Source organism: Uranotaenia lowii, chromosome 2, assembly GCF_029784155.1.
Source record: "Uranotaenia lowii strain MFRU-FL chromosome 2, ASM2978415v1, whole genome shotgun sequence".
NCBI classification, from domain to species: domain Eukaryota; kingdom Metazoa; phylum Arthropoda; class Insecta; order Diptera; family Culicidae; genus Uranotaenia; species Uranotaenia lowii.
In genome coordinates, this window is record NC_073692.1 from 361,339,810 (window position 1) to 361,361,113 (window position 21,304).

At 40.0% G+C, this 21,304-nt stretch overlaps 1 protein-coding gene across 10 annotated transcripts in view; it reads right to left on the reverse strand.

Moving 5' to 3' along the window:
- LOC129747966 (whirlin) overlaps positions 1-21,304 on the reverse strand; it is a 427,024-nt gene that overhangs the window by 12,466 nt on the left and 393,254 nt on the right. For 9 of the 10 annotated variants that reach the window (XM_055742407.1, XM_055742406.1, XM_055742405.1 and 6 more), the window contains one exon: positions 13,597-13,689. The exons of the other annotated variant lie outside the window; for it this stretch is intronic. In XM_055742407.1, the coding sequence (XP_055598382.1) occupies positions 13,597-13,689 (93 nt within the window). The remainder of the gene's footprint in view (positions 1-13,596; positions 13,690-21,304) is intronic. 10 annotated transcript variants of the gene reach the window in all.

Sequence of the window (21,304 nt, forward strand, 5' to 3'; positions counted from 1 at the left end):
GATTTCAAAAGCTTAAAGAATTGAACCGCTGCTTTCTAGGTTGCAATGAAACTCAATAGCCTCTCGACCAATCCAGCTATAGTTCATGTTCATTGCCACTGTTATTATCAGTATTTAAAAGTAATTTATTTAAATTAATGTCACTTTCAGTACACTTAATAGATAACAATAAAAATGTTCATCATCAAAAAATTATTTGAATCTTGAAAAATCACACAAAACACTGCGCCAGAATGCAGATTGAATTCCAAATAGCCAGCAGAAAGCAGATACCCTCCTCAATAGACTGAGTCGATTAGAGGTAATTTTTGAATTTCTTAAACCCTGGGGTCTCAAAAGCTTCGTTTTGGTCCAAAACTCATCCATGAATTTTTGCAGAATTTTTAAGTATCGTTTACATGAGTAAATTTGGACTTTTAGGTTTGTATGGGAAAATTGAATATTTTGTACTGTAGAATCATCATCATTTTTGTTTCTTCTGTATAACTGTATAACTGCTCATGATTTTTGTGCCAATTTACAAATTCTTGGAAGGAAATTTTCCGCTGAACAACTTTGTCGAAGACCGTAAATTCGTATCTTATTAGCCAAAAAAGTTATTAGCTATTCAACAGAGGTATATCTTTTGGCATTGATAAACATTTAATTTAATTGACACCACTGCTTGTGCCCCGCGAAGTATGGCATGAAAAGTAGTCATGCAATACCTCGCAAGGCACCCAGCAGTGGTGTCTATTGAATTTATTGCTTATCAATGCCAAAAGACATACCCCTGTTGAACAGCTAATAACTTTTTTGTCTAATAAGATACGAGTTTACGGTCTTCGACAAAGTTGTTCAGTGTAAAATTTACTTTGAAGAATTTATAAATTGGCACAAAAACCATGAGCAGGCTCAGTTATACAGAAGAAACAAAAATGATGATGATTTTTCAGTACAAAATATTCTATTTTCCCATACAAACCTAAAAGTCCACATTTACTCATGTAAACGATGTTTAAAAATTCTGCAAAAATTCATGGATCAGTTTTGAACCAAAAGGAAGCTTTTAAGACCCCAGGGTTTGAGAAATTCAAAAATGACCCCGATTCGACTCAGTCTACTCCTCAATAACAGCGGTGAATGATGGAAAATGTACGAAAATAAAATTTCAACGATCGTAAAAATCCGAATAATTCTTACTATACCTGTTATTTCAACCTTCGACGATTTTTTTCTTTATGCGTCGAATTCCATTGTAAATATGACTGCTGATCACTAATATCAGTACTGATATAAATAAATATCACTACTGATATAAACAAAACAAATACCATGACTAATAATTGACAGATATTTTTGACATGTCGCTCAGAATTTCCAAAAAAGTTTCTTAAAACACCTATTTAGAAGTATCTTGAACGGTGTGTAGAAAGTGTTAAGCGAACTTTATCGACCAACTTGAAAGAAGTTGCATTACAAGCGCTTAGAAGTTCCGTAATTGATATTTTAACCTTTCAAAATGCGATGGAAGTTCCTGAGTAACTTTAACGTGACATTTTTTCAGCCAAATGTGAATTTCTAACATTCTAAGTGAGAAATATTCCAGATTTCAACTTACCAGTTGTGTTCTAAACGATAGTAAGTAAGAAAAGAAATCTTCTTTTATCATTCAAAGTTCAAAATCTTACCATTCCAACAGGTAAAATGAAAAATAAGATTCAAAAGGCTAAGTTCGGTCTGGCCGAACGAAATTTTACTCAAATGATAACAATCCGCAAAATGAAGTTTTTAGCCACGAGAGCGTTGTTCATTAGTAAATTTAATAAGAATTAAGTTCAGCCTGCAATATTGAAATTTGTAAATGAAATCTAAAAAAAAAAGATTGTTTACTGATTTTTAGAAGGTAAGTAGTTCACCATATTTTGCATTCGCTCAAGTTTTCAGTTTCGACAATTGAATAATTGAATGAATTTTTCTTTTTGCGAAAAAAAAACCCAAAATGAAATGGTAAATTTAAAATAAAACATAAATTTTACTAGCGTTTTTTTATTGTAAGGCAAGGCTGAAGATGATTTTACATTAGTATTTAAAAATCTAGCTCAGTCAGTTTTACACGCTCGGTTATTTTGAACCATTTTCGATTTTTATTGATCCGTGTTTTTGTTTTTCTTTTCAAACGTCGAAATTTATTTTTTTAACCCCAACCCAAGTAACCAAAAGTCCCATAAAACAGGTACAAAAACGCTTACTCAGCCCCATCATTGGTATGAACTCCGTTCTATGCAAAATTTAAGTTCTTATGGAGACTTTCAAGTTTCAAAACAAGTCTTAATGATCTTCTATTCAGCTTCCAGCGGCCTTTTTATTCAGCTTACAAAAAATCGTTAAATGAGCAAAAAATCTCTCTCTGTCTCAACTGCATACTTGGCATCGGTTCATATCACCGTCTCTTGATTATTTACTATATTCTGTTTACGGTGCCGCCATGATGCCACGCACCGGATTCCAAACTTGACAAATTGCTCATTTGCTTCTTTTCTACATTTCCTACATATATCGCATCAGAATGGTCACTCAATTACAAATTATTTAATGAAAAAAAATGCCCGGCTTGGAAATCGAACCCCGACCACGCCTAAATGTAGTTCAAACTGAAACTAAAACTCGATGTGGTGATTTGATTTTGGAAGCATCTCAATGCACTCTTTGTGATTTAGTAAATCATATTTTGAGCACTTTTGTGCCCTTTATATGACTTAGTAAATCCCGTTTTGAGCACTTTGGTGCCCTTTATGTGACTTAAGTCCTATGCAACGTACATATAAATCACTTTTGCAGCTTTCAAGTTCATTAATGAGTACATAAAGTTCACTCATGGGAATTGGGCAAAATCAGTCATATACAACGTACATATTAATCACTTTGGCATATTCAAGTTCATTAATGAGTACATAAGGTTCACTTAAGAGAATTGGGCAGATGATTCTCTTTATCAGCCAATATGTAATTTTCATAGCCTTCATTCAATTAAATATGTGATTTTTGGTTGCTTGGGAATGAATTGTTAAATTTTAAGAATATTCAATGTTTCTGACGGGAAACCAAAAAACTTAATGAAAATTCAATGACAAACGAAAATTTTCGTTCCACCATTGTTTTCTCCGCGGTTCGATAGTTTGGGCTAATTAAGACTTTTAGAAAATTAAATTAACTTTCGTCCGCAGCGGAAAAAAACTTCCGAAAAGACCTCCCACTAAGAACAAGATGTATCGGAATAAGATGCTTGATTTTGAAGCGGTGTTCAAAGCGTAAAGGGTGAGTTAAGAAAAAAAATACTATTGGGCACCTGCATTAAATTTAAGTAGTTAGAAAACAGGTTGAGTTTTAAGTACCTAAAAATGACAATTTTATAATTGTATCTTAATCAGTTACAAAATATAGTACTTCGCAGGAGTCAGCCCCACTGCAAATCGATTTGAACCCAGGAATTTTTGATCCACAGAAAATCGATGATCGATTTTCTGATCCACAGACAGAAAAAGACAGCTTATTCCGGCAGCCTTAACAATCTCGGAAATGCCCGGTAGTAATCGGAGGATCAACACTCACTGAAAATCGAACAAGTTTCCGATCGTATGTGCATGGCCCTCTCAAGCAACCGAAGGTTACATATTTAATTGAATGTAGGCTTTGAAAGTTACATATTGGCTGACAAAGAGAATCAACTGCCCAATTCCCTTTAGTGAACTTTATGTACTCATTCATGAACTTGAAAGTTGTAAAAGTGATTAATATGTGCGTTGTATATGTCCCATATACATCCCAATGTCCCATGAATGAATTATGTGTATTCATTAACGAACTTGAAAGTTGCAAAAGTGATGAATATGTACGTTGTAAGGAACAAAAGTCACATAAAGCACACAAGGGTGCTCGAAACGGGACTAATTTTCACCAATTTCCACGAGTGAACTAAATGTACTCATTAATGAACTTGTAAGCTGCAAAAGTGATTCATATGTACGTTGTGAGAAACTTAAGTCACATAAAGGGCACAGAACCCAAGTAACACAGATTATGCCAACTAGCATTAGGAAGTTTTATTATGGTTTAACTATGGCATTTTTTTGTGCAGCTCGTTTTATGGCGGTTTTATTATGGTCATGCAGAATGCTTATAATTTTTTTTCGACCATATGTTTTCAGATGGTTTTGAAAACGCTAATAAAACTTTTATTAAACATGCTGTTTTAGTTATTTTGAAAGAGTTATGAATGCTCTTTTTAGACTATAATAAAACACAAACCTAAAAGTTTGGTCTAAGCTTTCTTTTGCATGTTCTATAATAGCACTCAGTGCATGATTATTAAACCGTCATAAAACTTAGTGACAGTTCTCGATCAAGATGTCAAAACAGGACACGCTCAGATTAGATAGCACATATTTGAATTGGAACTCCCATTTTTACACATTTTTGGTAAGTTATGCGTGTTTGTTTTGAGTTAAAATTAAAAAAAATACATCTTTGAAAACTTGAAATCACCGAAAGTGGTATGAATATCTTTACAATATGAGTATTGAATGAAAGGGCCCAAATAGTAGGAAAAAAATTGTTGCTTGACGCCATCATTAATTCAAGATGGCGGCTTCCACTTTAATTTTCAAAGCTGTAAATTACTGAAAATATCGTGAAACCTTCACAATATGGTTATTAGGTGAAAGTAATAAACGAGTAGAAGTCAAATTTCGTTGCCCATCGCCATCTTAAATCCAACATGGCGGCTACCACTCAACTTGAAAATACTGTAAATGACTGCAAATCGCATAAAACCTATATTATAGGGGTATAAGTTGAAAGAAATCAACCGGTAGAAGTTGAATTTCGCTATCTGACGCCATCTTGAAATCCAAGATGGCGGCTTCCGCTAAACTTTAAAATGTAGTGAATGACTTAAAATGACATGAAACCCAGGTGGTAATGGGTGGAAGGGCTTAACGAGTAGAAGTCGAATATTGCTATCTTACGCCATCTTGAAATCCAAGATGGCAGCTTTCTATAAACTTTAAAAATGCTCTAAATCATTGAATATCGCATGAAACCTCCAAAATATGGGTGTTTGTCAATTAGGATAAGCTTTAAAAAGTTTATTTTTGCATTCTGACGCTATATTGAAATCCAAGATGGTGGCTTCAGCTGAACTTTAAAATACTGTAAATGAATGAAAATAGCATGAAACTCCAAAATATATTGTATTGGGTGCTAAGGCTAAATGATAGAAGTCAAATATCTCTTTTCGCGTTTCTCTGAAAATCTGTAAGTGAGTGAAAATCCCACAAAAACCACCACAATACAGTCCCCGTTCGTTTTTGGCAACATTCGATTTTGGCAACATCGAATTTGGCACATGTGCCTAAATCAGACGGTTAACAGAAACAACATAACTATATACCCAAGCAACCAGAATTCCCTTAAAAAGGTTCCATAGAAGCTTAATCAGCTCTCGTTTGTGTCTGAAGAGAATGCTAATCAGCCCAAAATTTAAGTTCTTAAAGCTACTTTCAAGTTCGTTTAGGTGGCTGTAGAGAACGCTATTCAGCTTCTAAGAGAATGTCAAGAAACTTCTACGCGCCGAAAAAAAAATCCGAGTGACAGATTGCTCTGACAACCACATGTCAGATTGCTAGGTTGCCGGTCTATCATGGTCTATCTCATTGATTTTGATTATATTGTTTTGATTACAAAAGCTGCTTACACGCCTAGAGAATTGAACCGCTGCTCTCTAGGTTGCAATGAAACTCACCAGCCTCTCGACCAATCCATCAATAGCTAATTGCCACTGTAATGATTAGTATTTAAACTTAATGTCATTTGAGATGATTGAGTGGGTTGGTCAATAGAAGGTAACTTATTTCGTTCAAAGGACTTTCAGTACACAATGTGAATCAAAAGAAAAATTCGCATCATCAAAATTTATTCGAATATCTTATTTAACATTTATAAGAAAAATTCGAAAAAATCTTGAATTCCATTTGTAAATATCAGTACAGATATAAACAAAACAAATACCATGACAAAAAATTGACAGACATTTTTGACATGTCGCTTAGAATTCCCATATAGGTTCTTTAAAACACCTTCAAGTATCTTAATGGTGCGCTTTAGAATGTTACGCGAACGTTATCGACCTTCTTGAAAAACATTTTTGACATGTCGCTTAGATTTCCCATATAGGTTCTTTAAAACACCTTCAAGTATCATAATGGTGCGTTTTGGAATGTTACGCGAACGTTATCGACCTTCTTGAAAGAAGTTCCATTGAAAGCGCCTAGAAGTTCTGTTATCGATAGTTTAACCTTTCAAAGGGCGATGGAAGTTCCTGAGTAACTTTTACGCGACAAGAGTCACCTGAAGTTCCCGTAAAACATTTTTTCAGCCAAATGTGAACTTCGGAGTTCCATCTTTAAGTAAAAACGCGACTTTTGGTTGCTTGGGTAGTTTTCGCTAGAATAAGACCAATACAATTTAAACATAATAGCATGATAGGAATAATAGAATTACATAAATGGAAAAAAAAACAAAAACTATAAACAGAACAAGAAAAGTGCTAAATGCATTGGAAACATAATGAAAAAATAATAAAAGTGATTTAAAATGATTTAAATTGTCTTAAAATAGTAGTTTTAATGTAGTATTACATGAAAAAAAGTTGTGTTCAAGCGATTTTCATTGATTAACAGTATTTTTAATTCAGTGGAAGCTGCCATCTTGGATTTCAAGATGACGTCGGAAAGAAAAAAATCGACTTCTAGTTTAGCCCTCTCACCCAATACTCGTATAGTGGTGGTTTAATGCGACTTTTTGTCAGCATTAAACATTAAAAGTTGAGCGGATGCCGCCATCTTGGATTTCAAGATGGCGTCTGATAGCGAAATTCGACTTCTACTCGTTTAGCCCTTTCACCCGATACCCATTTTGTTGGGGTTTCATGCGATTTCAAGTCATTTACACCATTTTAAAGTTCAGCGGAAGCCGCCATCTTGGATTTCAAGATGGCGCCATACAACGAAATTTGACTTCAACTCATGGTTTATTCCACGGGTCATTCAAAACCAATCCCTTTTAATTAAAAAAGTCTGTCCTCATTTACTGTACTAATGATTAACAACTCAGAAATGAGGAACTCAACCTTAGCGTGTAATTAGTTGGCTTGCGAGAGAAACGTCAAATCGTAGCTTTTTTTGGGGTCATCATTAAACCATAATAAAACTATGAATTGACTCACGCCATGTTGGTTGCAAAATCGAAGGGCACAAAATGACGCCATGTTGATGGATTCATAATGCAAGCATTGGAAAATATTTTTTCGGGCCTTTTTTCCATCAATTCCATCATGATTGACCATCAGATTTGACGAGGCGCATTTATTTTAAGATACTATTTCATATACATTTTACCTGAAATCTTGACTGGCAGTAGAAAAGACGCTCAATATATGGTTAAAACATTGGATTTTTTAGCTATGAATTTTACCAGATCATATCTGAATAATGCAATCATCAACCATTATGGTTGCTGGAAAAAATACAAAAAAAACTCCGAGAACTGACAGAACCGAAAAAAAACAAAAATTTCTAACATGTTTAATAATAGCTTTTTAAAAGCTTTGGTGACCAACATTGATGACCAACAATTATATGTCTTGATGACGTTTCTAGGGTAGGGCCAAATAGCCTGATTTTGGCTTTATTAGAGTCCAGGTGATGTTATAGAATGCGCTTTAGCTTTTTGTGAAGATTAATGCGATAGTCCAAACGATATTTTGCTGACCATCAGAAAGCTAAAATTGTTACTTGGGTTAGCATTGAGTTTACGAAAAAAGTCTCATTTTATTCAATTTCCCTAAATTCATTCATAATTGCATGCAATATAATTTAAAATATCCGAAGGAGACATCATCAGCAAAGGTTATATAAGAACTAAATCAGGTATTAACTTACTGTTCAATCTGATAATAAGCATCGTTTAAAACTCAAGTAATGCGAGTAATCCCAATCGCCCCAATCGCCCCAATTTCCCCTAGAATTGTGCTATATACTTGGAAAAAGCTTTGTAGCAATTGAGAATGCGTCAGAAATCGCAAAAAAAACTGATTGAATCATGCATCAAACTAATTGTTAAATAGAACCTAGTTTATTGCTAAACCTTCTAAACTCCCTGATATATTATATGATGATTACTGTTCAGCGCTCAGTTGATGAGAAAAGCCTTAATCGACCCCATTTCCCCTAAATTCTCGAATTATATTAAGAAAAGTCCTTGTAATAAACGAGATTGTTTTAAATGTTACTGTTGGATCGACGAGAAGAGCCTCATGATGTTTAAACCAATTTGAATATCAATTCCACAAAATATCGTTCAAATTTAGGGGAGAAAAGGGGCGATCCAGGCTTTTTCGTCAATGAAACGTTTAGCGGTGTTCATCATTCTATTCAACAATTGGTTTTCACATGGTTCAATTGTTTCTCTGCACTTTCTGATGCAAGTTATCCCCATATCAATCTAAACCAGCCTAAATCATACGACAGCAGAAATTCAGCGACGCATCGGGATCAAGAGGCACATTTTATGCTGACGCTATCGGCGCGTGGGGAAACCGCATCATTAATAGTAAGAAAAATATGTATTTGATTGATATAAATAAAGAAATAAATTGATTGATCAAGTTAGTCTTTGGTTGACCGTCAGATTGAAAGTTGCTTTTTTAAAAAGTCTATCACAGCCAAAGACCCATAACTTGCATTTTCGATGTTACAAGACATTTTTTTTTTAAATATGAGTATTGCAAGTATTTAGGGAAAATTTAGGCACTAAGGACTTCATTCATCACCAGAAATTAAGCGGTGTCCATTATTTTATTCAACAGTTAGTTTTACACATGTTTTAATATTTTTGTACCTTTTCTGATGCTTTCTCATTTGTTACTACTATTTTTTGGTTCATTTTGTATGGGTTTATGAAAAAATTTAGCGAAAATAGGGGAGACTTTCCTCGTTAACTCAGTGCTAAGCGATGTTCTTCATTCGATTCGGCAATGAGTTTTCAACCTGATTCAATGTTTTTTTTCATCTGTCCATATGCATTTTCGTGTGATACAATGTTTTTTCAACTTCACGCTTAGCGGTGTACATCACTTGGTTCAACAATGAATTTTCAACCTGCCCTGTCATTTGTTATAATGATTTTTTTTTTCAACATACCGCTCGACTTTAGGGGAAATCGGGGTGATTCCGGCTATTCTCGTAAGCTGAGCACTTAACGGTGTACCCCACACGATTCAGCGACAAATTTTAAACTAAATAACTTGGTTTTTGCATTTGGTATGTAAATTTCTTGATTGTTAGAGTGAAATTTATGCACAAATTTAAAAAAGCTAGAGGAAGTTGTAGATATCAAGCCGTTTCAATTCATTCAATTCAAAAAACCGACACGATTGGCTAAAGAATGAATAAATCTACCAAAAATTATCATTCATGATGAAAAACTGTTGGATTACACTTTCTTCGCTAGAGTCCTCCCCACTGCAAATCGATTTGAACCCAGGAATTTTTGGTCCACAGAAAATTGATGATTGATTTTCTGATCATCAGACAGAAAAAGAAAGCTTGTTCCGGCAACTTTAAACAACTTCGGAAATGCCCGGACCGGCAGCCCGGTACTAATCGGAGGATCAACACTCACTGAAAACCGAACAAGTTCCCGAACGTATGTGCATGGCCCTCTCAAGCAACCGAAGGTTACATATTTAATTGAATGAAGGCTTTGAAAGTTACATATTGGCTGACAAAGAGAATCTGTAAATGTTGCTATTACCCCCCCACCGGCGAATTAGGGACTCCCTTCTATGGGCCTCAGGGCGGCACGCTTATCCAAAGCAAGTCGCAGGGAATGTCACTCAAATGATCGGAAAACCCCTTATTATTGCACTTCTCGTTACTTTATTCTGAACGTGTTTGCACCACTGCCTTGTACCTCCCACTTTCTTAAAGCTAGGCTAACCTGTAGGGCCTCGCCCTTGTTGACACGAAGAATGTCCCGGAACTCTTGCAGGAACAAACGGAGCCGGACGCGATGTTACGATCGGGTAAGCGGTCTGGTTTTGGATGGAACCCTTTTTGCGTTCGACCTTCCGTGTGCGCAGATTCGGAGCGTGGACACACCAAGGTGGTAAGTCACACGTCGGTGGCCTTTGAGGGTCGGGTTCGCCTTTTTGGAGGACGGCAATTATCCGCGACCGTTGCCAATCCGGAACCGTATCGATGGTTGGCCTAGTTTTGGCCTAAACCAAAAGGGGTCCTAGTTGCGAGAGAACTTGCATTAGGAATCAAGTCCTTAGGGCGGATACAAAATGGCGGTTCTTCGGTTCACTGGCTTACCTGGTGTCTGGCTGTGAGTTCTTCAACACTTCCAACTTGATTTTGCGGTTTAACTATTCGCGCTGAATGCTGTTGGAAAAGTGAACCAGCACCAGGCAGCCGCATTTTGACCGGCCTTGAACCATCAGTTCAGGTCGTTGCCTTCGCCTCTCTCGGAACCCGATCGCATTTCGTATTTCTCTCTTCAGGCGTCGCTGTCGATCGTTGTTGGCTACCAAGCGGTTTCGGTAACGTAGGTGTCAGCCATCTGGTTGTGGTTTGATGAGGCATGGTAGTTGTGTGCTATTGACGTGTGGCGCTGTCGTCGTTTCGAAGGTTGCATTTTTGGGGAAAAAACCTCACACCCAAATGATACCCACTGCGATTCTACATCAACCAAATCTACGCTACCTGCGAACAATCCCTAAAACCTCGATGGGAGCGTTATCTGGCGCTTACAAATCAACTGCCCAATTCTCTTTAGTGAACTTTATGTACTCATTCATGAACTTGAAAGTTGCCAAAGTAACTAATATGTGCGTTGTATGTGACTTATTTTGCCGAATTCCTATGAATGAACTATGTGTACTCATTTATGACCTTGAAAGTTGCAAAATGATTTTTATGTACGTTGTAAGGGACAAACGTCACATAAAGGAGAAAAAAGTGCTCAACCGGGACTTATTTTGACCAATTTTCACAAGTAAACTATATGTACTCATCATTGAACTTGAAAGTTGCAAAAATGATTTATATGTTCGTTGTAAGGAACTGAAGGCACATAAAGGGCACAAAAGTGCTCAAAACGGTATTAATTAAGTCACAAAAAGTGCATTTTCAAAATCACACCACCACTTCGAGTTTTAGTTTCAATTATAACAACATCTAGGCGTGGGCTTGTGGTAGCGTGTTCGATTCTCACCACCAAGATCAGGGTTCGATCCCCAAGCCGGGCAAGTTCTTCAATAAGTAATTTGGTACTTGAGTGACGTGACCACTCTGATGCGATTTATTTAGGAAATGTAGGAGAGAAGCATTTGAACAATTTGTCGAGTTTGGAATCCTGCTCGTGGCATCATGGTGGCACCGTTTACTGAACATAGAAAATAAACAAGAAAAAGTGATATGAACCGATGCCAAGGGTGCAATTTAGATAGGTAGAAATTGTTTTGCTCATTTAACGATTTGTTGGAAGCTGAATAAAAAAGTCGCTGGAAGCTGAATAGAAGATCATTAGGATTTTTTTTAATTTGAAAGTATCAATAAGAATTTCAATTTTGAACTGCATATAACGTTCTTCGTATCAATGATGGGGTTGAGTTAACCTTTTAGTACCTGTTATATGTGACTCTGGGTGCTTGGGCTATATTAACGAATTTAGGAGAATCCGAAGCACAACTGGAACCCAGAATAACGTAGAAAATGAACATTTGTGCGTTTTGTGCCCTCAGGCTAATTTCCAGCAAATCAATTTAAGTTTTTCTTTCCAGATTACACGTTTTGATATATTCTTAGCTGTGGGTAACATCAGGTTTTATTTGGCATGGTAATTCTCTAGAACCCACCGATGGACATTCCTGTTGGAAGGAAAGTGGCTGTTTGCAGCTTGTTTGGTCGTCCAGTTTCAGTACTAATCACAGAATAACTTTCTTATCAAATGTTGTTTGTTATAGTTTATTGTATATCACCTTATTCGAATTATAAGCAACAATCAAAATTTGATTATTGTAGTACGTTCAAAAATTTAATCTGAATTCCATTAGTATTCCTTCTGATTCATATAAGAAAGAATTTCGCTCCCTTTTTTTGTTTGCAACCATTATTAAGATTTAGTATTACGTTTGAAAAATAACCATAATAAAATTTCCCGATTATGGTTATTTTCCAAGCTTTAATGGTTCAACATAGCACAGCGAGTAATTCAATGATATTCAATTCCACAACCTATACCTGCAAATAAACAAACTTTTTCATCGAAACTTAAACAGTAGTTGCTAACTATGAAACTAAAGCATAATAAAAGATTGTAAATCTACGAATGATTCGAACGCAAAACAGGAAAGATTCAGTAACCTTTCTTTTTAATAGAAAATTTCTGGAATGCAGTTCATCGCTAGAATTTGAAACTTTTTTTTTTAAGAGTAATGCAAAAACAATGCTTCATTTATGTTTGTATTTGGGCATTTCCTTCTAAGAGCCGACAATTAGGTCACAGTTCATTATGCTATTGAAACACACTTTAGAATTGTAGGAAGAAATATGTAAATTATCAATATGTGTTTAAGGAATTACTGGTCAAACAGAATGAAGCATTTTTTTTGCATATTTTATCAAAAACAAAACTACTTATTGTTTATATTGCATATTTCGGTTTCAGAACTAGAAACTATTCGAGAACAGCGTGCCAAAACTACTAGTATAAAACTACATCAAAAAATGTACTTGAAAAACTTCGTAAAAAGTATCTAGCTAACGTGCCAAAGTTGATAAAGTTGAAAATTACGAAAAGCTTCGGAACGGCTTCTAAGCTACTAAGCGCCGTTGGAAAAGTAAATGGTTGATAATTCGACCGTATGATCGAGTGTTTTCATGAAATGCTATGACTACATGTGTAATGTTAATGTTTCTCAACTTATAAATACCCTCAAAATTAGCTACGGCTGAATGGGTGATTTTAATGTGAATGAGTTACTATTCTTACTGAACAAAGACAATATAACGCGTTCACTTTTAACAATATAAAACGCATTTGGTTGCTATTTGCAAAATTCTCTAAAGTACAGCCAACACTGATTTATATTAGCTCGACTAGCCGAAAATCTTTCACTATCTCTTAGAGCAAACATCGGAAGCGAGGCACGTGGCATTAGCATACTTTAAAAATTTGTGACAATAATCAATTTAAAACAGTAAATTTCACTTATTTGAATTGAATTGATTTGTAGTACTGATTGTTGCTTTTGTTTCCTTGTTCTGAGTTCTGATTTTGAATATTCTGGTTCAAACAAAGATGGTTTATTGTGAATTCTGATTCTTATTATTTTTTTCCTACAAAATTGGTTTCAACATTTTTACTTCTAGCCGGATCTAATTCAGCACGTGTCTCGCTTCCACACCATTTTGCCCTTTCTATTTTTTTTGCTCGTAGCAAAAAACCGCCAATGCTTTCTACAGTTTGACAAGACAAGACACGCAGATTTACCTGATGCCGCCTGACACCTGCCTCGGATGACCCTAAAAGCGTTCCACCTTCGTCTTTCATATCAAAACTTCTAGATAACTTTGTCGCTAGTTCCTAATGATGATTTTCGGTTCAACAAGTGTGTTCAACATTTGACGAGTTATGTGTGTTTTATAGGTTTTTTTTGGGGTTTCACGTTAGAGTGTTGTGAATTGTTTCGACAGGGCGTGTGTGTTGGTTGTTGGTTGTGGTGAAACGAAGAGAAAAGGGGGGCGGAAAAAGAAACACAAATTTAAAAATCACTTCACTTTTTGACGCTCTTAAAGTTAAATGCTAGAAAATTATAACTGAAAAAAAACATATAACGCAAGACTTTCACATGACGAAACACGTTTGTGGAATCTGATTCTGTACAAACCTAAGACAAACACAAATTTTGAGACAATTCAAAAGAAATTATAGAAAGGCGATGTTTATCTCCTGTCTGTGGCAATCGAAATGTGTCTGTATGTGTATGAGAAAGTGTGATTCTTTCGATGTGTTGGTGAGATCCTGGTCTAACCGAAATTCTGAATACACAAAACTTTTGAAACACGAAGTGGTGTGTGGTGTTCTCGTTTGGTTGGTGTTATTCTGTTATACTTATAAGAGCCAATCTACCTGAAAATTTTTCTTCCTCTAAGTAAAAAACCAAAATTCTAACTAAATTCAATCTAGGAACAAAAGCCAAATAAACCGTTTTTAATCAATAAATATGAACTACTTAAACTCATTTTATATTCCAACTAAAAAAACCTTTTAAAGGACGAAGAAGATTAAAAAAAATTAAACTTCCAATCAATAAATAATAAAGGCACTTTGTCAGTCTCCCAGGCTGTCTGTCAACCAAACTATAAGTCTGTCAGTCATTCTGCCAATTGCTCTGGTAGTCATTCTGTCAGTCTCTCAGTCAGTCTCTCAGTCAGTCTGTCAGTCAGTCTGTCAGTCAGTCTGTCAGTCAGTCTGTCAGTCAGTCTGTCAGTCAGTCTGTCAGTCAGTCTGTCAGTCAGTCTGTCAGTCAGTCTGTCAGTCAGTCTGTCAGTCAGTCTGTCAGTCAGTCTGTCAGTCAGTCTGTCAGTCAGTCTGTCAGTCAGTCTGTCAGTCAGTCTGTCAGTCAGTCTGTCAGTCAGTCTGTCAGTCAGTCTGTCAGTCAGTCTGTCAGTCAGTCTGTCAGTCAGTCTGTCAATCAGTCTGTCAGTCAGTCTGTCAGTCAGTCTGTCAGTCAGTCTGTCAGTCAGTCTGTCAGTCAGTCTGTCAGTCAGTCTGTCAGTCAGTCTGTCAGTCAGTCTGTCAGTCAGTCTGTCAGTCAGTCTGTCAGTCAGTCTGTCAGTCAGTCTGTCAGTCAGTCTGTCAGTCAGTCTGTCAGTCAGTCTGTCAGTCAGTCTGTCAGTCAGTCTGTCAGTCAGTCTGTCAGTCAGTCTGTCAGTCAGTCTGTCAGTCAGTCAGTCTGTCAGTCAGTCTGTCAGTCAGTCTGTCAGTCAGTCTGTCAGTCAGTCTGTCAGTCAGTCTGTCAGTCAGTCTGTCAGTCAGTCTGTCAGTCAGTCTGTCAGTCAGTCTGTCAGTCAGTCTGTCAGTCAGTCTGTCAGTCAGTCTGTCAGTCAGTCTGTCAGTCAGTCTGTCAGTCAGTCTGTCAGTCAGTCTGTCAGTCAGTCTGTCAGTCAGTCTGTCATTCAGTCTGTCAGTCAGTCTGTCAGTCAGTCTGTCAGTCAGTCTTTCAGTCAGTCAGTCAGACAGTCTGTCAGTCAGTCTGTCATTCTGTCAGTCAGTCTGTCAGTCAGTCTGTCAGTCAGTCTGTCAGTCAGTCTGTCAGTCAGTCTGTCAGTCAGTCTGTCAGTCAGTCTGTCAGTCAGTCTGTCAGTCAGTCTGTCAGTCAGTCTGTCAGTCAGTCTGTCAGTCAGTCTGTCAGTCAGTCTGTCAGTCAGTCTGTCATTCTGTCAGTCAGTCTGTCAGTCAGTCTGTCAGTCAGTCTGTCAGTCAGTCTGTCAGTCAGTCTGTCAGTCAGTCTGTCAGTCAGTCTGTCAGTCAGTCTGTCAGTCAGTCTGTCAGTCAGTCTGTCAGTCAGTCTGTCAGTCAGTCTGTCAGTCAGTCTGTCAATCAGTCTGTCAGTCAGTCTGTCAGTCAGTCTGTAAGTCAGTCTGTCAGTCAGTCTGTCAGTCTGTCTGTCAGTCTGTCAGTCAGTTTTTCAGTCAGTCTGTCAGTCAGTCTGTCAATCAGTCTGTCAGTCAGTCTGTCAGTCAGTCTGTCAGTCAGTCTGTCAGTCAGTCTGTCAGACAGTATGTCAGTCAGTCTGTCAGTCAGTCTGTCAGTCAGTCAGTCAGTCTGTCAGTCAGTTTGTCAGTCAGTCTGTCATTCAGTCTGTCAGTCAGTCTGTCAGTCAGTCTGTCAGACAGTCTGTCAGTCAGTCTGTCTGACAGACTGACAATCTGACTGACAGTCAGTCTGTCAGTCAGTCTGTCAGACAGTCTGTCAGTCAGTCTGTCAGTCAGTCTGTCAGTCAGTCTGTCAGTCAGTCTGTCAGTCAGTCAGTCTGTCAGTCAGTCTGTCAATCAGTCTGTCAGTCAGTCTGTCAGACAGTCTGTCAGTCAGTCTGTCAGTCAGTCTGTCAGTCAGTCAGTCTGTCAGTCAGTCAGTCTGTCAGTCAGTCTGTCAGTCAGTCTGTCAGTCAGTCTGTCAGTCAGTCTGTCAGTCAGTCTGTCAGTCAGTCTGTCAGTCAGTCTGTTAGTCAGTCTGTCAGTCAGTCTGTCAGTCAGTCTGTCAGTCAGTCTGTCAGTCAGTCTGTCAGTCAGTCTGTCAGTCAGTCTGTCAGTCAGTCTGTCAGTCAGTCTGTCAGTCAGTCTGTCAGTCAGTCTGTCAGTCAGTCTGTCAGTCAGTCTGTCAGTCAGTCTGTCAGTCAGTCTGTCAGTCAGTCTGTCAGTCAGTCTGTCAGTCAGTCTGTCAGTCAGTCTGTCAGTCAGTCTGTCAGTCAGTCTGTCAGTCAGTCTGTCAGTCAGTCTGTCAGTCAGTCTGTCAGTCAGTCTGTCAGTCAGTCTGTCAGTCAGTCTGTCAGTCATTCAGTCTCTCATGCTGTCAGTCAGTCAGTCTGTCAGTCAGTCAGTCTATCGGGCTGTCAGTCAGTCAGTCAGTCAGTCTGTAAGTCAGTCTGTCAGTCAGTCTGTCAGTCTGTCTGTCAGTCTGTCAGTCAGTCTGTCAGTCAGTCTGTCAGTCAGTCTGTCAGTCAGTCTGTCAGTCAGTCTGTCAGTCAGTCTGTCAGTCTGTCAGTCAGTCTGTCAGTCAGTCTGTCAGTCAGTCTGTCAGTCAGTCTGTCAGTCAGTCTGTCAGTCAGTCTGTCAGTCAGTCTGTCAGTCTGTCAGTCAGTCTGTCAGTCAGTCTGTCAGTCAGTTTGTCAGTCAGTCTGTCATTCAGTCTGTCAGTCAGTCAGTCTTTCAGTCAGTCAGTCTGTCAGTCAGTCTGTCAGCAGTCTGTCAGTCAGTCTGTCAGTCAGTCTGTCAGTCAGTCTGTCAGTCTGTCAGTCAGTCTGTCAGTCAGTCTGTCAGTCAGTCTGTCAGTCAGTCTGTCAGTCAGTCTGTCAGTCAGTCTGTCAGTCAGTCTGTCAGTCAGTCTGTCAGTCAGTCTGTCAGTCAGTCTGTCAGTCAGTCTGTCAGTCAGTCTGTCAGTCAGTCTGTCAGTCAGTCTGTCAGTCAGTCTGTCAGTCAGTCTGTCAGTCAGTCTGTCAGTCAGTCTGTCAGTCAGTCTGTCAGTCAGTCTGTCAGTCAGTCTGTCAGTCAGTCTGTCAGTCAGTCTGTCAGTCAGTCTGTCAGTCAGTCTGTCAGTCAGTCTGTCAGTCAGTCTGTCAGTCAGTCTGTCAGTCAGTCTGTCAGTCAGTCTGTCAGTCAGTCTGTCAGTCAGTCTGTCAGTCAGTCTGTCAGTCAGTCTGTCAGTCAGTCTGTCAGTCAGTCTGTCAGTCAGTCTGTCAGTCAGTCTGTCAGTCAGTCTGTCAGTCAGTCTGTCAGTCAGTCTGTCAGTCAGTCTGTCAGTCAGTCTGTCAGTCAGTCTGTCAGTCAGTCTGTCAGTCAGTCTGTCAGTCAGTCTGTCAGTCAGTCTGTCAGTCAGTCTGTCAGTCAGTCTGTCAGTCAGTCTGTCAGTCAGTCTGTCTGTCAGTCAGTCTGTCAGTCAGTCTGTCAGTCAGTCTGTCAGTCAGTCTGTCAGTCAGTCTGTCAGTCAGTCTGTCAGTCAGTCTGTCAGTCAGTCTGTCAGTCAGTCTGTCAGTCAGTCTGTCAGTCAGTCTGTCAGTCTGTCAGTCAGTCTGTCAGTCAGTCTGTCAGTCAGTCTGTCAGTCAGTCTGTCAGTCAGTCTGTCAGTCAGTCTGTCAGTCAGTCTGTCAGTCAGTCTGTCAGTCAGTCTTTCAGTCAGTCAGTCAGTCTGTCAGTCAGTCTGTCAGTCAGTCTGTCAGTCAGTCTGTCAGACAGTCTGTCAGTCAGTCTGTCAGTCAGTCTGTCAGTCAGTCAGTCTGTCAGTCAGTCTGTCAGTCTGTCAGTCAGTCAGTCTGTCAGTCAGTCTGTAAGTCAGTCTGTCAGTCAGTCTGTCAGTCTGTCTGTCAGTCTGTCAGTCAGTCTGTCAGTCAGTCTGTCAGTCAGTCTGTCAGACAGTCTGTCAGTCAGTCTGTCAGTCAGTCTGTCAGTCTGTCAGTCAGTCTGTCAGTCAGTCTGTCAGTCAGTCTGTCAGTCAGTCTGTCAGTCAGTCTGTCAGTCAGTCTGTCAGTCAGTCTTTCAGTCAGTTGGTCAGTCAGTCTGTCATTCAGTCTGTCAGTCAGTCTGTCAGTCAGTCTGTCAGACAGTCTGTCAGTCAGTCTGTCAGTCAGTCTGTCAGTCAGTCTGTCAGTCAGTCTGTCAGTCAGTCTGTCAGTCAGTCAGTCTGTCAGTCAGTCTGTCAGTCAGTCTGTCAGTCAGTCTGTCAGACAGTCTGTCAGTCAGTCTGTCAGTCAGTCTGTCAGTCAGTCTGTCAGTCAGTCTGTCAGTCAGTCTGTCAGTCAGTCTGTCAGTCAGTCTGTCAGTCAGTCTGTCAGTCAGTCTGTCAGTCAGTCTGTCAGTCAGTCTGTCAGTCAGTCTGTCAGTCAGTCTGTCAGTCAGTCTGTCAGTCAGTCTGTCAGTCAGTCTGTCAGTCAGTCTGTCAGTCAGTCTGTCAGTCAGTCTGTCAGTCAGTCTGTCAGTCAGTCTGTCAGTCAGTCTGTCAGTCAGTCTGTCAGTCAGTCTGTCAGTCAGTCTGTCAGTCAGTCTGTCAGTCAGTCTGTCAGTCAGTCTGTCAGTCAGTCTGTCAGTCAGTCTGTCAGTCAGTCTGTCAGTCAGTCTGTCAGTCAGTCTGTCAGTCAGTCTGTCAGTCAGTCTGTCAGTCAGTCTGTCAGTCAGTCTGTCAGTCAGTCTGTCAGTCAGTCTGTCAGTCAGTCTGTCAGTCAGTCTGTCAGTCAGTCTGTCAGTCAGTCTGTCAGTCAGTCTGTCAGTCAGTCTGTCAGTCTGTCTGTCAGTCAGTCAGTCTGTCAGTCAGTCTGTCAGTCTGTCAGTCAGTCAGTCTGTCAGTCAGTCTGTAAGTCAGTCTGTCAGTCAGTCTGTCAGTCTGTCTGTCAGTCTGTCAGTCAGTCTGTCAGTCAGTCTGTCAGTCAGTCTGTCAGTCAGTCTGTCAGTCAGTTTGTCAGTCAGTCTGTCATTCAGTCTGTCAGTCAGTCTGTCAGTCAGTCTGTCAGTCAGTCTGTCAGACAGTCTGTCAGTCAGTCTGTCAGTCAGTCTGTCAGTCAGTCTGTCAGTCAGTCTGTCAGTCAGTCTGTCAGTCAGTCTGTCAGTCTGTCAGTCAGTCTGTCAGTCAGTCTGTCAGTCAGTTTGTCAGTCAGTCTGTCATTCAGTCTGTCAGTCAGTCAGTCTTTCAGTCAGTCAGTCTGTCAGTCAGTCTGTCAGTCAGTCTGTCAGTCAGTCTGTCAGTCAGTCTGTCAGTCAGTCTGTCAGTCAGTCTGTCAGTCAGTCTGTCAGTCAGTCTGTCAGTCAGTCTGTCAGTCAGTCTGTCTGTCAGTCAGTCTGTCAGTCAGTCTGTCAGTCAGTCTGTCAGTCAGTCTGTCAGTCAGTCTGTCAGTCAGTCAGTCTGTCAGTCTGTCAGTCAGTCTGTCAGTCAGTCTGTCAGTCAGTCTGTCAGTCAGTCTGTCAGTCAGTCTGTCAGTCAGTCTGTCAGTCAGTCTGTCAGTCAGTCTGTCAGTCTGTCAGTCAGTCTGTCAGTCAGTCTGTCAGTCAGTTTGTCAGTCAGTCTGTCATTCAGTCTGTCAGTCAGTCAGTCTTTCAGTCAGTCAGTCTGTCAGTCAGTCTGTCAGCAGTCTGTCAGTCAGTCTGTCAGTCAGTCTGTCAGTCAGTCTGTCAGTCTGTCAGTCAGTCTGTCAGTCAGTCTGTCAGTCAGTCTGTCAGTCAGTCTGTCAGTCAGTCTGTCAGTCAGTCTGTCAGTCAGTCTGTCAGTCAGTCTGTCAGTCAGTCTGTCAGTCAGTCTGTCAGTCAGTCTGTCAGTCAGTCTGTCAGTCAGTCTGTCAGTCAGTCTGTCAGTCAGTCTGTCAGTCAGTCTGTCAGTCAGTCTGTCAGTCAGTCTGTCAGTCAGTCTGTCAGTCAGTCTGTCAGTCAGTCTGTCAGTCAGTCTGTCAGTCAGTCTGTCAGTCAGTCTGTCAGTCAGTCTGTCAGTCAGTCTGTCAGTCAGTCTGTCAGTCAGTCTGTCAGTCAGTCTGTCAGTCAGTCTGTCAGTCAGTCTGTCAGTCAGTCTGTCAGTCAGTCTGTCAGTCAGTCTGTCAGTCAGTCTGTCAGTCAGTCTGTCAGTCAGTCTGTCAGTCAGTCTGTCAGTCAGTCTGTCAGTCAGTCTGTCTGTCAGTCAGTCTGTCAGTCAGTCTGTCAGTCAGTCTGTCAGTCAGTCTGTCAGTCAGTCTGTCAGTCAGTCTGTCAGTCAGTCTGTCAGTCAGTCTGTCAGTCAGTCTGTCAGTCAGTCTGTCAGTCAGTCTGTCAGTCAGTCTGTCAGTCAGTCTGTCAGTCAGTCTGTCAGTCAGTCTGTCAGTCAGTCTGTCAGTCAGTCTGTCAGTCAGTCTGTCAGTCAGTCTGTCAGTCAGTCTGTCAGTCAGTCTGTCAGTCAGTCTGTCAGTCAGTCTGTCAGTCAGTCTGTCAGTCAGTCTGTCAGTCAGTCTGTCAGTCAGTCTGTCAGTCAGTCTGTCAGTCAGTCTGTCAGTCAGTCTGTCAGTCAGTCTGTCAGTCAGTCTGTCAGTCAGTCTGTCAGTCAGTCTGTCAGTCAGTCTGTCAGTCAGTCTGTCAGTCAGTCTGTCAGTCAGTCTGTCAGTCAGTCTGTCAGTCAGTCTGTCAGTCAGTCTGTCAGTCAGTCTGTCAGTCAGTCTGTCAGTCAGTCTGTCAGTCAGTCTGTCTGTCAGTCAGTCTGTCAGTCAGTCTGTCAGTCAGTCTGTCAGTCAGTCTGTCAGTCAGTCTGTCAGTCAGTCTGTCAGTCAGTCTGTCAGTCAGTCTGTCAGTCAGTCTGTCAGTCAGTCTGTCAGTCAGTCTGTCAGTCAGTCTGTCAGTCAGTCTGTCAGTCTGTCAGTCAGTCTGTCAGTCAGTCTGTCAGTCAGTCTGTCAGTCAGTCTGTCAGTCAGTCTGTCAGTCAGTCTGTCAGTCAGTCTGTCAGTCAGTCTTTCAGTCAGTCAGTCAGTCTGTCAGTC